This window comes from Zosterops lateralis (genome assembly GCF_965231275.1).
Source record: "Zosterops lateralis genome assembly, chromosome: 19".
NCBI lineage: Eukaryota > Metazoa > Chordata > Aves > Passeriformes > Zosteropidae > Zosterops > Zosterops lateralis.
The window spans coordinates 11,595,901-11,612,014 of NC_139779.1; the positions used below are offsets into that span (position 1 = coordinate 11,595,901).

Sequence of the window (16,114 nt, forward strand, 5' to 3'; positions counted from 1 at the left end):
CAGAGTCATCAGAGCGGCAAATGCATTATTGTTGGTTGGATTTTATTAGTTTCGAAGTTGCAACCTGGATTCTTGTTGGAGCCTGAAAGCTGTTAATGGTGAGCAGGAAAGGGCTGCAGGAGCCAAGGTGGTGGGAGACATGGGCTGACCTTTTAAATGACTGGTGGTGGCCTGTGGTCTGTGACCACTGTGTGTCCATGGAGACTGGACTCACTGGGTTTTCATGCAGTTTTTCTGGGGTTGGAGGCCTCCTGCAAGAGGGCTGGCTGTGGGGGGGAGTTTGGAGGGGTGCAGGTGATGAGAGCTGGGTGGGAAGCCTGGCATAGGCATGGTGAGAAGCAGGGACAGAGCCCTGGAGAGAGCCAGGAGCTCCCTGATCCAGGCAGTGGCACAGTGCTGTCACCTGCTTTTGCCTGGGTTTCTGGGTTTGGTATGTGTAATACCAGGAGTGCTCTTTGATACAAGCACAGTGCCAGCCTTGTTCACTAAGCAGTGAAGAAACTGGTTCAAAGTCTGAGAATGAGGGAGATCTGCCCATGGTCCAGTCTCCCTTCCTTTGGCCCATGCAATGCTGGGAATATATTTTGAGTTTAGGCATAGTGATATTACTGATTGTGTGTTCTGTTTCAGTGCCCCTGTCTTAGACCTGGGCTCTGGTCTGGGCTGTGCCAGGAGTTGTTTAAGCCCATTCAAACTGTAATTGGGTTCCTGGTGAAATGGGCCCTTCAAAGGAAAGAGATTTTGCTCCCACTTTCAAGACTTCCCCCAGTACTGCTGGCTCTGCCCACACCCTCAGGAGCTGGGGAGGCAGTCTGGCCTCTGTGTAAGTACCACTGGAGTGGTAATTCCAGAGAGTGCTCAAGTGCTTTGGATGGAAAATTTTGCTGGATTATTTATGTCATTAACTAAAGCATGTGCTTAACATCCCTGTGAATTAGGGAAATGTGTAATTGCCACCCTTTTCATTGTAGCTCCTCTCTAGTAGTGCTTGGCTGGGGTTATTTAAACTTCAATCTCCCTTCTAGTAAGGCAAATTTTGCTTTTGTAGAGATACTCAGCAGAAATGTGTGTGCGAGGTAGGAAATGGTCATCATGCTTCTTCAAAAGACATGAGGGATATGCCAGGTAGGTATCCCAGTTTGATTTTAGGACTGGGACATGAGAATCTTCATTTATAAGAGCCTGAGTAAGGAATAAGAATAAGCAGACAAAAGGGCTGCCTAAGCAGAGCCTGGCTGTGACAGTGGCCAGGAGCAGACAGTGCAGAACACACACACAAGTGTGACCTAGGGGAAAACCCTGCTGACTTGCACAGTCCAGATGAAGCACAGGGCCTGTTCCTGCTGCTCTGGAGCTGCAAGCTCAGTATTCGAGTCACGAGAAGCTAAAACAGTTCCTGTCAGCCTTGCTGAAGAAGAAAAGCCTTATTTCCTGCACTCTCTGTAAAAACCTGCAGTTGTCCTCCTGTGACTGTGTCTGAGAGGGGAGGCAGTTTTGGTCTCTCCTCTGCAGAGGAAGGCTTGTCTCTTCTGAGCTATGGGGTTGAAGAGAGGGTAATGACATGCAGCCAAAGCCATTGGGAAATTGCAGCAGCAGCTCCCTGCAGTGAGAACTGCAGTGACCCAGGGCCCTGCACTCTGAGCCTGGGGCCTTAACAAAGGGTCTGGTTTTTCAAAGCTGCCTTTTCTGAGATAAGGCTTAATCTACTTGGTTATCAATATGTGAATATAATTTCCATTGTCTTAAAAGGAAATTTAAGCAAATGAGCTAACACAGGCTTGTGTCTTCTGAAGGATATCCAGTACAGGGTAAGTCCAGGATGGGTGACTAAAGCATCAATGATGCTTTAGTTTGGATGCTCTGGTTTGGCTCTTGCCAGAGGTGAGTTCCTCAGGTTGGTGTGGGTCAGCAGAGCTGTGGTGGAGCTGCTAAATGCTGTACTGTGATTCCCAGCAAGCTGCTTGCTGCCATGTGGGAAATGGGGACCTACCTCTTCTCTGCTCCTGCCTCTTACCTGTACAAGTTTGGAGCTCCTCAAACAGGGCATGTTGAGGTGAGAGCTACAGCTGCAAGGTTCTGGGTGTTATAAATGACACCGCCAAGAGAAGAGAGGTTGGCTTGTGTTTTATCACATGCAGACAAGCTCTCCTTAGCTGATAAAAACCAAACAAAGAATTCTTTCATGAGCTGCAAGTGTTGCTGATACTGATCGATAAGGACCCTGTACAAGAGTGAGAGTAATGAGCTGATGGAGAAGATCAGAGAGATATGCTGGAGCCTCTTTAGATCAGCCAGTTTGATTTTTTGTTGTTGTTTCATGCAGTTCTGTGTCTGCTGGGGGTGAGAAGCAGCCCCTGGCACAGCCTGTGCAGGTTGTTTGGTCAGTACCTGCTGACTGCTCCCCTCATTCCCCTGCTCCCTTGGAGCCCTGGTGTGTGTGTCTAGCCCTGGCAATGAGCTCTGCACGTCCCCTGGGGCTGCTGGTGAGGCTGTGCTCATGTGGGCTGCAGGATTGGTGCACAAGGATAGCCTTTGACAAGGTTACCTGTCTGTCTTCCCTGCTGCTTCCTGCTGGCAGCATCCACACCACAGCTTCTGCCAGGAGCTCAGCTGCAGATGGACCACAGAGGGGAACTGAGCTCTTCCAAAGGGCCTGGTAGTGCAAAAGTTGGGTTTGAGCAACTTATCCAAGTGGCAGAGGCTTAATGGGTGCAGCAAAAGAGTGGAGAGAGCTGACACCAGCACAGCTGGGATCCTGCCCCTGTCCCTGCAGTGAGCTGAGCATGGCATGGGGCTGTTCCCCTTGGACACTCCTGTCCTCCAGCCCTTCCTCAGCAGAGCTCTGGGGATGAGTAGCTCTGTTTTGAGCTCTGGATGGTGGTGCAGCAGTTTCCCTGAGAGGATGTTAAATCATTTCTTTGCTACAGGGGCAATGTGAGAGTAATACTAAGCAGACTCTGCAGTAGCACCATATGGATTGCTTTTGCTCTTGAATGGCAATGGGATTCTGGTTTTAATCAGGCAGGATTCAGCACTGGCCTCAGTAAATAGCAGGATGTGTCAGTGCATTACAAAGTTTTATATGCATAATTTTTACATGAGCTTTTAGCAACTTTGTGTTAACGTGCTGGATTTCCAAGATTTCCAGAGGAGGATGCAGTGAAAAGCACCTTTTCTAAAAGGACTAAGGAATGAGATTTCTTTCTGCCACTTCTCTCTGTGCTCCCTCTGGGTCTTCACTCCGTTAGTGGATTTGTTGTTGGCAAACAGTTCCCAAGCATTCGCCTCTGAGTCAAAGTGAAAGCCTGTGGGATGTAGAATGAGGAGTGTTTGGGAAATGACTGTTTTGTCCCACCAAGGGCAACTGAGGGACTGAGCAGGAAGGAATGATGTGCTCAGCAGGGCCTTGCCAAGAAGCAGGGAGGCAATGGCAGAACTGTGGAGACCCAGATAGGGGTGTGCAGATAGGAGCCAGCTGGCCCAGCAGCACAGAACTTTCCCAAAATCCTCCCTTTTCTCCAGCTCCATCTACTGGACCACAGCTGGCTGCTGTTACCAACTCAGTTCAAATTGTAGTGAACAAACAAACAAACAATTAAAGCCCTAAAAAGCCAGATTTTCAGGAAGACTTTTTATTTTAGGCAGGTTTTTTTTCATCTGGGCTTGAATTTGAACACCTAAGTGCAGGGTTTTGCTAGCTGCAGTAGGTGCAGCATGCCTTTCTGTCTGAAATCAAGAGGGAGAGGAAGGATGGTCCTTTCCCTAGGAATGCTCACACCCTGCGAACTCTGAATCCTCCTTTGAGGTTGTATCTCCACAGCATCAGCCTTGAGCAGGCTGTTCTTAGGGAATAGTGCTGCATGCCCAAGTTCAGGAGACAGACCAGACTTTTAGGCATCATTTCCTTGTTTCTGAGCACCCTGGAGCTCCAGGTTTAACTAAGTCCAACTTCAGATATCCCTGGTCAGGCTTTCTAACATGAATTGTGATAAAATGCCCACAAGCACTCACCTGCTCTGCCTGCTTTGTTCGTGGGGTGGCTGTGAGGATTAACAAGTAACTATTTGTAATACATTTGAGATCTTTTCCTGGATGATGCTCTAGGAATCCATGGGATTGTTATCCAGATGCAAATAGGCCTGAAATAGTGTTACCTTTCCACTGAAATGAAGAATGGGTCTAATAAAACCAAATTGAACAGAGAGCTGCATAATCAGACTTTGTCCTGAGGGCTCTGTGATATCCTAGTTGGTTTCATTTTCATTATGAAGAAATACCAATCTATGCCCTGCATCAGGGCTGTCAGGGTGTTTTGGAGCCCAGGGAAGTCATTCTGGTGAGCTGCTGACCCCTGCTTTAAGAGCAAAACTCTCTCCAGGTAAAAGCAACCTGTGGAGCCATTTTGTCAGTTTGCCAAAGCAGCTTCAGCAAAGTGCTCTGCTTGGGCAGCTCAGCATCGATTTTAACCTGGGGAGGGGTGCAGGCAAGTGCATTTGCATGGGAATAAGTGGTTTTCAGCTGTTGGTGTGGCCTTGTGCATGACCTGAAGGGCAGCACCCATGGGAGGGTCTCTCCCAAAGCTTCCTGCACCCAGCAGCCACGTCCCTGTGCCTGGGCTGGGTCTGAGGGCAGTCTCTGTCTGCTTTGTGACTCTTTCTGTACTGCAGCAAGCAAAACACCCAAGAGCCTTGCTCTCTGAGCAGGACACAGAGTAGCTGGAAGTTCTCTCAAAGGCATGGATTCAGTTTAGGGGTCTCAGTTGCCCATGAAGGGAACTAAGGGGAGGTGATGAGTTGGTCTAAAAGAAGAATAATCCCCAGACTCTTATGGAGTACGTTTAAGTGCAGCAGTACAGATTTTTTTTTTTTTTGTGTGTGTTTGTTTAAAGCACCTTTAGGGGTTTTATTTACATGTTGAAAGTGCTTCTCCTTCTCTGCTGAACCTGGTGCAGCCCTGGTCCTCTTTGTGTCACCATGTGTCCTTAATTCCAAGGACAGGACAAGTGTTTTGTTTCTGGGACCTCTGGTCCTGGCTTTTAGTGAACTAATTCTAATGAGAGTGACTTTCTTACCTGCTGCTTTTAAATCTACGGAGGATGAAGCTTGCTCCCAAATGCTTCAGGATGGTGAAATGAGAGGGCTAATTTATGCCAGTAATTGTGTTAGACTGACTGTGGCTGTCCCCTGCTCCCCTTGGGGTGGCTCCTGTGCTCCTTGTCCTTTCTGTACAGTCATTAACAGTCTGGAGGGTGTCATTAGTGCTAAGCTTTTATTTCTGAGATGCTTAGCTCTCCCTCTGGAGTTCTGCAGGGATAACACCATCCTTTCCTCTGTGTGCTGTGCTGGAAATACAGATCATGCTGCTTTAACCAGCACCTTTCCTCCCAGACAGCTCTGGGGCTCCTTTGGCAGCACGTGGCAGTGATGTGTGTCACTGCAGGCACCTCCAGGCAGCCTTTGGCCAGTCCTGCTGAATTAATGGGTCCCTTTCTCCCTGCATTGTGTATCTGCAAGAGATCTGGACTGGCAGGAGAAGTTGAGGTGGGTTGGGAAGTTTTTCTGAGCTTAGTTGTATTGGTGTCCTGCAGGTGAGCAGTCCTGCTTCCTTCCTGCAGCTCCCAAACAAAGCACCTTTTGCCTATTGCCTACAAGCAGACTTGTATGATTTTGGGGGATTATTTTACTCTGCATTATGCTGAACTGTTCCAGTGGTGAGGCACAGCACAGGAAAGGGTAAGCCTGTGCATTTTGGAAAGCTGTGCAGGGGAGGATGCCCACAGCAACTGGCAAGCTGGGACTTTGAGTTCTGTTTCTTCAGAGCAGAACAGATTTCAGGTTTCCTTCATCAGGTTAGCAGCTCCACACCAAATCATTTCTTGACAGATGTGAGCACTTCTCTTCCAGTTTTTATGGCTGTGATGTTCATTTACACCAGCTGGTGCCCAGTCCCCTGTCCTCCCTTTGTGGCTCTTGCCTCTGCACAAGGCTGGAAAGGGAAGGGGATTTGCAAAGAGCAGAAAACCTTTCAGCCAGCTTGCAGGAGACTCTGGTTGCTGTCACACACAGTGTGTGGGTGGGACACTGCTCCCAGCACTGCTGCTCTGGCCCAGCCACCTCCCCTCTGCATCTGTCCCCTTCCCATCCTAGTCTGTCCTTGTTTTAAATGGATGCCAGGTGTTCAAAAGCTCCTGGGATGTGACATTCCAGAGGCCAGGCTCACTCCTGGAGTCCTCAGCCCTGCAGGCACTTGTGCTGAGTCTCTCCTCTGGGCACCTGAGTTCACACTGTCACTGTCCCCAGCACACAGGAATGTTCTCACCTGGAAACTCAAATACTCATTGGCCAGATGAGCCATTGTTTGATGGCTTTGATTTTTTCGCAAAGGATGTGTTTCTAATTTCTTTGTTCTTTGTTTCTGTGCCCAGCAGTCAGCAGTGTGCAGATCTGCTGGGACCAGCAGAGATGGGCACTGAGGGAACACATGGCAGCTGGAAAACTGCCCACAATGTTCCTCAACTTTCATGAGATGCAGAGGCAGGGAATGTATTTTACAAAAGACATAGTTACATGATAGAGAAAATGGTTTGTGATGTTATTTTGTTTGGGTTTTTTTTACTTTCCTATAAAGAAGAAATAATAAAAAGCCTGGAGTACTTGCTTGCCTTAATTTTCACAGACTAAGCTCCAGGGATGTACTCATATGGTCCATATTTGGTTTGGGTTTTTTTTAGAGGCTTTGGGAACTTTATCCCTGTGGTATCAGGGATGACAGCAGACACCTGCTTGAAAGGCAGCTCAGCATCTCTTGAAGGAAAACTTTGCTCCCCCCTCACTCTTATTTGCTCTCCCTATATTACCATAATGAAATGTCAGTTTGCCACCAGCTCTGCTGCTGAGCAGATGTCTCCTCCTAATTACTGTTGTTGCAGGGGTTTGGTGTTTATCCTGACTGTCTAGGCAGGCTGTTAGAGCATTAACTGCCTCCCAACACAGCCTGGCCATGCAGTTGGTGTACATCTGGAAGAAGATGTAAGTAAGTTTTGTCTGCTGGATCTCCAGAGCAACTCTTTAATGTGCCAAGGACAGCATCCCCCAACAGTGCTTTAAACTGAGGGCGCAGAGGGCCTTGCAGAAAAAATATCTGCAAGTAGGACTTCCCCAAGTGTGGCCTGCTGGAAAGTTGGCTTGAAAAGAGCAGAAAGTTAAATGAAATTTGTTCATTCTTGGTCCTAAAGCACAAACTGGGATGCTCCGTAGGGCAGGCTGCCTTTGTGGCACTGTGTTGGTCAGGTTTGTAAAGCAGGAAAGGGTTAGACCAGCATTTTCCTCCACCCAGTGTGTATTTCCTAGGAGATATGAAAAGTGCTCTTGAGGAGGTATAAAAACAAACATGCTCTGTTTGCAAGAAGGAAATGTGAAAACAGTGGTTGGAGCCAGGGGAGGATGGAGGCCAGAGGGTCCTGGTCCTCTGGGGAGGGCAGGATTAGAGGATTTCCTCCTCCTCTTTTAGTAAAGTCTCCTGGGTTTTGTACAGTTCTGCTTTTGGGGTCATTTCACATTTTGAAAGTTGATGGCTTTCTATTTTTCAAGTTCTAAGAGTTCCTGAGAAATCAGCCACTGTCCTACAGCTCCCTGCTTCCCTCAGTGGCCTGGAAATGTCTTTCAACTGCAATATTGCACAAGAGATGTGGGTTTTGTTGTTGTTTTCAGTGCATCTCAGCCTCCAAGCTCTTTGCAAGGGTTTGTTTCATGTTTGATGTACAAACACTTCAGCTGGTGTCCAGGGTTGGCCTCATGGAGCTGAGACAGAGCTGGAATCTTTGCGGGAGCCTCGTGGAATGAAGGGCCAGCTTTGGCCACAGCTCTGGGTGCAGGAGTGGTGGAAATGGCTGGGAGCTTTGTGCCAGGGTGGGAGTTTGGGGTGATGCAAAGCAAGTTGAGGTTGTTTCTGTATTTGTGGGCTCCACTGAGAAACTTGGCTAAATAAAGAGTGACTCTTTGGGGTCACTCCAAGCTTGGAGCTTCATTATTCCATCTTTTGAGCTGGAAATGCCCACTGATTTCTGAGTTGTTGGCACTCAGCTGTGTCACCTGTTTCATTCTACCTGTGGTTCTGCTCCTTTTGATGAGCTTCAAGGCACTGCAATTTCAAAATAAATAAACTAAAAATGAACCTCTTTATTTGGGTCCCATAAACCTTTAAATACAGCAGGAGGCCCAACCCATCAGCTGGTTTGATGAGACCAAGCAAATCTGCAGGATTTGATTGTTTTCCTTCTCCAGCAGCATTGGTTGTTCCCACTGGTTGAGTTTTCCCTGAGTTTGTGTCTTTTCTCTGCATAATTCCTAGATGTATTTCTGAGAATTGTGTCCCAGTGAGGTCCCAAAAAGGAATGGCTGTAGGAAATGGTCCTTTTTTATATTCCATCCCCAGCAGCAGCTGGCAGTGTGATGCTGAGATTGCACCTTTATTTTCACCCTCCTGGAAAGGCTCCCCCTGCCATGGCTGACCATGCTCCCTTTTTTGGGTGTTTTTCAGTGCACTACCAGAAGATCATCCACAGGGACATCAAGCCTTCCAACCTGCTCTTAGGAGATGATGGCCACGTGAAAATTGCTGATTTTGGTGTCAGCAATCAGTTTGAAGGGAATGATGCTCAGCTTTCCAGCACAGCAGGGACACCAGCCTTCATGGCACCCGAGGCCATCTCACAGACTGGCAAGAGCTTCAGTGGGAAGGTAAGTCTTTGTCACAGCTGGTGTCTCCTGGGACCCCCAGGCGTGGCACAGCGGGCAGTGCCACACCTGCATCCTGACTGTGGCACAAATTAGGGCTGTCATTTGGTGAAACTGAAGCTCTAATTCTCTCCAGTCCAGGCACAACTCATATTGGCTGTTCTGTGCTGACACTTTGCTGTGGATCCTTGCCTAGGCAGAAGCCATGCCAGAGCCCTTTCCCTGCCCAAACTGAAAGGAGGAAGCTTTTGATTCCCTTCCAAAATAATCAAGAGGCACAGGATGCTGCTGAGCACCAAGGTCATATCTTGATTCCCTGGAAGTGAGAGATACTGCCAAGGGTGCAGACATAGGGATGGAGTCTAATAGGGATTCTTTTGTCTGGAAAACTTGAGGTTCAGCCCTGACTGGTGTAATTTCCTGTAAGAAGGGGCTGCTTACTGGTCACAGCAGGGCCAGGGAGCAATGCCTGCCCCAGGACAACTCTCACTCCTCAGGTGTGCAAGAGCTGCCCTTAGGAGCCGAACTTCAAAGTGACATAGAAAATGTTAAATCCATACAAATAGTGTTTTCTGAATTGGTGGGGAAACCCAGATCATTTTACTCAGATCGTCTGTGTTGCCTCTCCTTTACTGTGTGTTCATGCTCTCTTTCAGGCACTGGACGTGTGGGCCATGGGAATCACCCTGTACTGCTTTGTTTATGGGAAGGTAAGCTGCCTTTCAGCTGCTGGAGCCCTGCACTGCATTGTCTGCCTTGCCTTGGACTCATTCCTTTCCAAATAAAGGCAAATATTAGAGACAAAGACCTACCTTCTGTAAGCTCAAAAATCCCCCTGCAGATCAGAGGGCTTGATGGTGTGCTCTGTGGAAAGGATCACTTCCAGCACTGGGCCCTGAATGTGGAGCCATTGTTTGTGCTGCAAACCCAGAGCAGCATCAGCAGCACCACCAGCAGTTTGTGGGGGTTTATCCACATTACCTGCATTTAGAAATGAGCCAGAGCCTGGATAGAGGCATGGGGTTGATCCCAAACTGGTACAGCACTTTTGGAACCAGATTACAGAAAGCTCTGTCTGCCAAAGCTAAGTTAGGACTGATGGGGGGTCCAGTTTGACAGAGGCAGCTCTTCAGTGCTGCCTTCTGCACATTCCATGTCCTGTCATGGCTTTTCCCTCACCTGTGGCCAGAGCCCCCATGTCCCAGCTGTGTTGTCTCAGGAGGAGCAGTACAGCAGCTGTGTGCAGTCTCTGTGAGCAGGAATGCCACCTGAACCTCTGTCCAAGCACAAACCTCTGCATATCCCACCACACAGGCACCAGGCATCCAGCTCTGGGGTAAGAAGTGGCCAGGGAAGCTGACAGAGACAGGCTGGATGAAGGAGGGTATTCCAGTCCAGTTATGTACTCCCTGGATGCCTCTGCTGTTCTTCTGAATTTTTTTTTTAAATAAGGAATTAATGGATTTATTGTGTGTGGGGAGATTTAATTTATTTCCATCTCTGTGTGAAATCTAGGGAGTGCAGAGGTTGTACTTGGTGTTACATGAATGACAAATACCTGAGTGATGCCAGGATCTTGGACAACTGGAAAATCTTCTTTTTGTTTTACAGTGCCCTTTTATAGATGAATATATTCTGGGTCTTCATAACAGGATCAAGACCAAGCCTGTGGAGTTCCCAGAAGAGTGAGTAAATTTTACTCTGCTACTGTAAAATAATGTTAGTTTTTAGCATTATTCTCTGTGTGGCACAGCGGGATGGACGTGAGTGGGTGAGGTGCTCTGTGTTCTCCTGGGTCCTTCATGTGAATTTTGTGCTGGTGATGTTGTTGAGGTGTTAAAAGGGCTTCTGCTCTTCCCCTGTCCTTTTTGTGCAGACAGGGACTAAAGAAAATGGCTCATTGGAAGTAAAGGGATTCTAGGAAGTTCTGCCCCACATACTTGACTCTGGAGATGCTGGATGCATGGTTTGGTTGGGATTTTCTCTCTCCCCATGCAGCAGCCACCAGAATGATTTAATGTATTCATTTTCTAAAGCAATGTGGTAATAAACCTTGGTCTTGGTCTAAGTAAACACATCCCTCTCCTGTGGACTTCCCTTGGAGCCAGGGGAATTGTCTGATGGGAGAATGCTTGTCCTGAGATGTGCAACCACAGCTCAGCAAATCCCACTCCTCCAGCACACCCCAGGAAAACAGGGATTTGTCTTTTGCACTGGCAGGGAGGGGGCAGTTATGAAAAAAACAGGCATTAATTTACCTGTGTGCTGCTGCTCCCAGCCTGCCTTGGTCAGTGAAGGAAACCCCTGAGGGGGCACAGTGGCAATGCCAGGTAGGGATGGTCAGCTGGGAAGGCAGCTGTGCTCACAGCATGTGCTCAGCAGTGCAGGGGACAAGCCAAGGCCACTCAGGTGGCATTGGAGCAGTGGAACTTGAGTTTTGAGGTGATGAATGTTTGTGGTGTTGTCAGAGAATCTGGCAGCAGGTCATGACACTCCCTGTGTGCTCAGCTGGCTCCATGGTCACCATTCCTGCAGCTTCAAGTGTTGGCCACTCCTCAATATTGGCATTTCCTCCAGCTTCAGGCCTTTGTGGTCTTCTGCTGCTGAAGAATTTGTTTCCCCTGGTTCCTGACAGATGAAGTAGCCAGATCTGGACTCTGTTTTTCTTCCCAAATCCACACAGTAGTCAGGCAAAGAATTCTTGACCTAACTGCTCATTCAAATAAAAATGTATAGATAAAATGACTTATTGCTCATTCTAATACAAATGTATAGATAAACTTACTTGATTTAGAGCAAGCACAAATTAAAACTAATTTAGAGAGGCACATGTGGTATTAGAGAGGAAGGGAGGGATTTTGTCAGGCAGCCTGTGGTGTGTGCATGTATCCAACATCTATGGCAAGGCAAGACTTTTTTGTGAGATGGTCACTGAATTTTCACATCACACTAAAGAGCTAGGCCTCTACTTTGGCAGTCCCAGATTTCCTTCTGATTCCACAGAAAGCCATGGATTCTCAGGGTGCCCTCTTTGAGACATGTGGGCTGACTGAGCCCTGGCTCCATGGGCTGCATTAATTACCCCTGCACTGATGAGGAGACACAGGCACTGCAGCCACCTCTGCCCCCTCTGCCCAGCTGGAGCACACACAGACCCCAGTGTGGGTAGGCAGCAATTCTGGCAGGACCAGATGGCTGGGCTTGAGGCTTTAGGAGCACAAAGGCTGGTCATGCTCCACTGCTCTGTCCCAACTGCAGCAGGAACAGGACTTTGTCGTGACAGCACTGCAGCCAAAAAACCCCAAACCTGTTTATGTTCCCCTGGCAGTTTTTCTCCCTTTCTCAGGGCTGGCAGAACTCCCACCCCTCCCTCAGCCACCCTGTATTTGGGTTAGCAGTCAGCTTACAAGTGACTGTTCCCATCTGTCTCTGCAGTAAGTTATTAGCATTTAATGGGCTCACTGGGTTGTGCTGAGATCCATTCCCTCATTCAGGCATTTCCTTCAGCGATAATTGGGCTGCATGATTTATATGGATTCCTCAGTGACCTGTTCTCCCGGTCTAAAAAAAGTTGCACCCCTGATTAGGTTGTTGGAGGAGCTGAGGGTTACTAGGTGTTGACAGCTGTCCAAACCACATCTCTTTGTTAGAGGCAGCAACAGAGACATGGAATTCACTGGAGTGGATCCACCCTGACCTCCCACAGAATTAGCACCTCTCTATGGTGAGGAGTATTTTGGTTTCAATTTATTTCACCATGGCTACAAAAGAGACATTCCTGTTTGCAGACAGCCCATGGAAACTCCTTGCCTGTTTCCTGACAACCTTTAGGACAGATGGATCTGACTGTACCAGTGTCACCATCCTGTCCCTTTCCTTAGAGACACCAGGATAAATATTAATGGCACTGGAGTTCTCATTCATGTCACTGAGTCCTTGTCATGACACGAGGCAAATGGGCTTAGCTCATACCCTGAGGATCCTGGCATGACTAAAAAGCAAGCTGAAGTTTCTCTTCAAACAGTGTCAGGAGAGCCAGGAGCTCTGCCCAGTCCCTCCTGGTGAAGCCCAGGACAATGTTCCCTGACCTGGAGGCACCCTGTAAAGTGATCTGTGGTGCTGGCAGCCCTCCCAAATGGGCTTTGTGCTTGGCATTTTCCTGAGAGCTCTCACAGGACTATGGCTGTGAGAAATCCCAGACAGCTCAGGCTTTTCAGATGAAAAATGCCACTAGGTACAGTGTTCACACTGGGCTGCAGACTGGAGAGAAGGGAAACCAGAGACAGGGTGATGGGATCTGTTACCTGGCCAAAACTCATCTGACACTTGGTGATCCTGTTCATGGGGCTTTTCCCTGTGACTTTTGTCCTGCATTGCATAGAGATCAATCTGGTGCTCAGAAATGTTAAATTATTTTATATTCTATTTATTGTATTTTAAGTAAAGCTGTTGGCACTTTGGCACAGAACTGATTTTCAATATTTTTTAAATGCTGTCTCACCTGCATCAGTGTGGTGTCTAGGAGGAATCTGTCTGTTCTGACCTGCTAAATGCACTGTCAATGCCCATGGCTGTTTCTCTGGAGCTCATTTCAAGAGCAGCACTGTTCCTTCCATTCCAGCTGAAATTGTCACCTGAGTCTCTGAGGGCTCATCCTGTTGTTCCCCTTGTCTGGCCTCTGTTGCCTGTGTACAGCAGACCCTTGATGCAACTCCAAGTGTTTAGACTTCAAACTGAACCTCCTTTTTGCCTCTGAACGAGCAGCATTTCCTTGTAGTTGTTTGTCAAGATCTCATAGCCAAAGTCCAAATAAAATATTAATGAATTATTAAACAGCAGCTCTGTTTTCATCTGACTGAAATATCCCTTGCTGTGATGTGGTTTTCATTTTGGTTTGTGATAGTTTATTCCCTTCTCTTGCTTGAGGAGGGGAGTGCAGAGGAGGTGGGCACAGCACCTGGTGCTCAGTATTGTTTCCCTCTCAAATCCAGCCTTCTTGGGGAGTGACATTTTATGCTAAGTTCCATCTCCATGAAGAAACACAGTTCTTCAAGAGTCGTTTGTGACACAGACTTTTAACTGCCTAATGCAATTCAGTCACATCCTGGCATTTTACTGCAGCAGCACTTTGATCATTCACATCTAGTGCATTTTAAAGGCATCTCCTACATCATTAACCACAGGAGTCATTGCAGCCTTTGGGCTGCAGGACCAAGGGCTCCATGTCAATAGAGTGGCTTCTGGGTTCAGGTGCTCTCACATTTAGAACATATAAACAGTGTTAAAGATTTAGATGTATTTCTCTTCGTTGCATTTGTTCATTCCTTCCTTTTGTTCCCCCAAGGCTGAGCTTTGCAGGTACAGAATACTGAGTTACAGACTGCCTGCAATCAGTGTTCTGGAAGCAATTTAAATAACACAACCTGGAAGCTTAACTGGGAACTTGAATGTCAGATGGGGGTGTTTTATCCAGCATACAGTTGCTCATGATGCAGGTTCAGCAAATCAAGCTGTGCCCCTCTTGATTCAGAGTTCAACTCCAGTTCTGCTCTCAGGAGCACTTTGTTGTCCCAAATCTCCCCTCAGAAACTCCCCTATGTGGTGCTGTCTTCAGGAATGTCCTTAGACCCATTCACCTGATCCCTCATGCTGCATTTTGAGCATGTGCTTTTGTGTTCTGGGGCAGAACAGGATAACCAAGCCCCGCAGCAATGACTGTGGTACCTTCCTTTTTCAAGCCAGGTTTGCAGAGAAAATACCTCCTGAGCAGAGCAGATTCTCTACCAGGTAACTGCAGTAGGAACTGTGCCTTGCTGCACTTACAATTCCCTTGTTAACTGTGTGCAGCTGTTTCCTTCTCTCAGAGCACAGATAAGTGACGAGCTCAAGGATCTGATACTGCGCATGCTCGATAAAAACCCAGAAACAAGGATAACAGTCCCTGAAATAAAGGTAAGCTGGATCTTGATATTAGAGTTTTTAGTCTCAGCTGATTTTATGTCCTTCGGTACCTTCTAATGAGACAGAGCTGTTCCCAGGGTTTATTTTGGGAGCTGTCTCTAGCACCCTCCTTTGGAAAGGGAGAGCACTCATTTTGCAGGCACACCTCCACCACTACTGCTTGCTTGGGGAATATTGACAAAAGCTTTCTTGTTTATTTAAATGAAAAATACTCAAAAGCTGACTGATCTCATTGAATCCCTGGGAGAATCAACATTGTCAGGGGAGCTGCTAGCTGCAGAGCCGGCGCTGGCAGTGTTGATGTTCATTCCAGGGACTGGATGTGTGTTCCTCCTCTGGTCCTTTTGTGGCCAGTGGCCTCAAGGCAGCACATTTGTTTCTGTCGCCATAATTTGGGAGATGTTTAATAATAGAAAGAATGAACAGGCCTGGCAGAGTACAATGCTTCACAGGTTGTGGTTTCATTCTGGGTTTGTGTGGGCTTGCTGTCCTCCTGTCACCCCTCACTAAGGCTTTAGACCTGCTGGAGGAGCTCAGAGTTTCTATAGAGATCCATCAGCATGATCTACAGGGCAAGCTCTGCTTTGCTTTCTCCCAGGCCAACACCAGTATTACCACCAAAGCTGACAGTAGAAGGGCTGAGCTTCAGGAAAAAATCATGACATCCTTTCCCTCCATGCCCAGGAGGCCAAAGCCAAAGGTTTGGAGCTGTATTTATGGGATTTCACTTGACAGCTCTTTCAGGCACACTGTAAGACCCTGTGGGTAGAAGAGCAGAGCTGAGTGCTGGCCCTTGTCCCTGGCTGTGCACAGACGTTGCTGCTGTGCTTGGGGACTGGCCTTGGATGCTGACAGAGGACGTATCAGGCTGGGCTCTGTGCTCAGCCCATGACCTCAGACAGGATTTGTCAAATTTTCACAGCCAAGAACCATCCCATGAGAGGCAGCAAGAAAATGGGGCTTTGCTCTGCTGCATGCGAGACAAAAAAATGAAAATATTCCAGATAACTCAAGTTTTCAAAGTGCTTCAAACTTGATTCAGAGAGTGCCATGGTGCAGGTTGGTGGCAGCAGCTGTGACAGCACTGAGCCAGACTGCATTTCCAAGGAAGCTGGTTAAAAACCACCTCTGGCAGTGGGAAATGGAACAGTGCTGACAGCTGCTCTTGCAGTGAGCCCTGTGCCCCATTTCTGTCCTAGCCCTGAGCTGTGTGTTATAAATGCATATTATAGAGTTGGCTTTTTGTAAATATTAAAATGAATGCTATATGTATAATGTAGAAAGTTTTACTGTATTTTCTTTTATTACTAACAGTCTTAGAAATATGATGGATGTATATTTTCTTTTTAAGTTGTAAAACTTTTTGTAATATTTAAAACCAGTCAAACCAGTTGACAAAAACTGAAACCCTCACCAGA

The 16,114-nt window shown here is 47.5% G+C and overlaps 1 protein-coding gene across 5 annotated transcripts in view; it reads left to right on the forward strand.

Annotated features, from left to right (window-relative positions):
• Positions 1-16,114, forward strand: part of CAMKK1 (calcium/calmodulin dependent protein kinase kinase 1) — a 96,895-nt gene that overhangs the window by 66,163 nt on the left and 14,618 nt on the right. For all 5 annotated transcript variants that reach the window (XM_083875268.1, XM_083875272.1, XM_083875269.1 and 2 more), the window contains 4 exons: positions 8,539-8,738; positions 9,392-9,445; positions 10,347-10,420; positions 14,600-14,687. In XM_083875268.1, the coding sequence (XP_083731394.1) occupies positions 8,539-8,738; positions 9,392-9,445; positions 10,347-10,420; positions 14,600-14,687 (416 nt within the window). The remainder of the gene's footprint in view (positions 1-8,538; positions 8,739-9,391; positions 9,446-10,346; positions 10,421-14,599; positions 14,688-16,114) is intronic.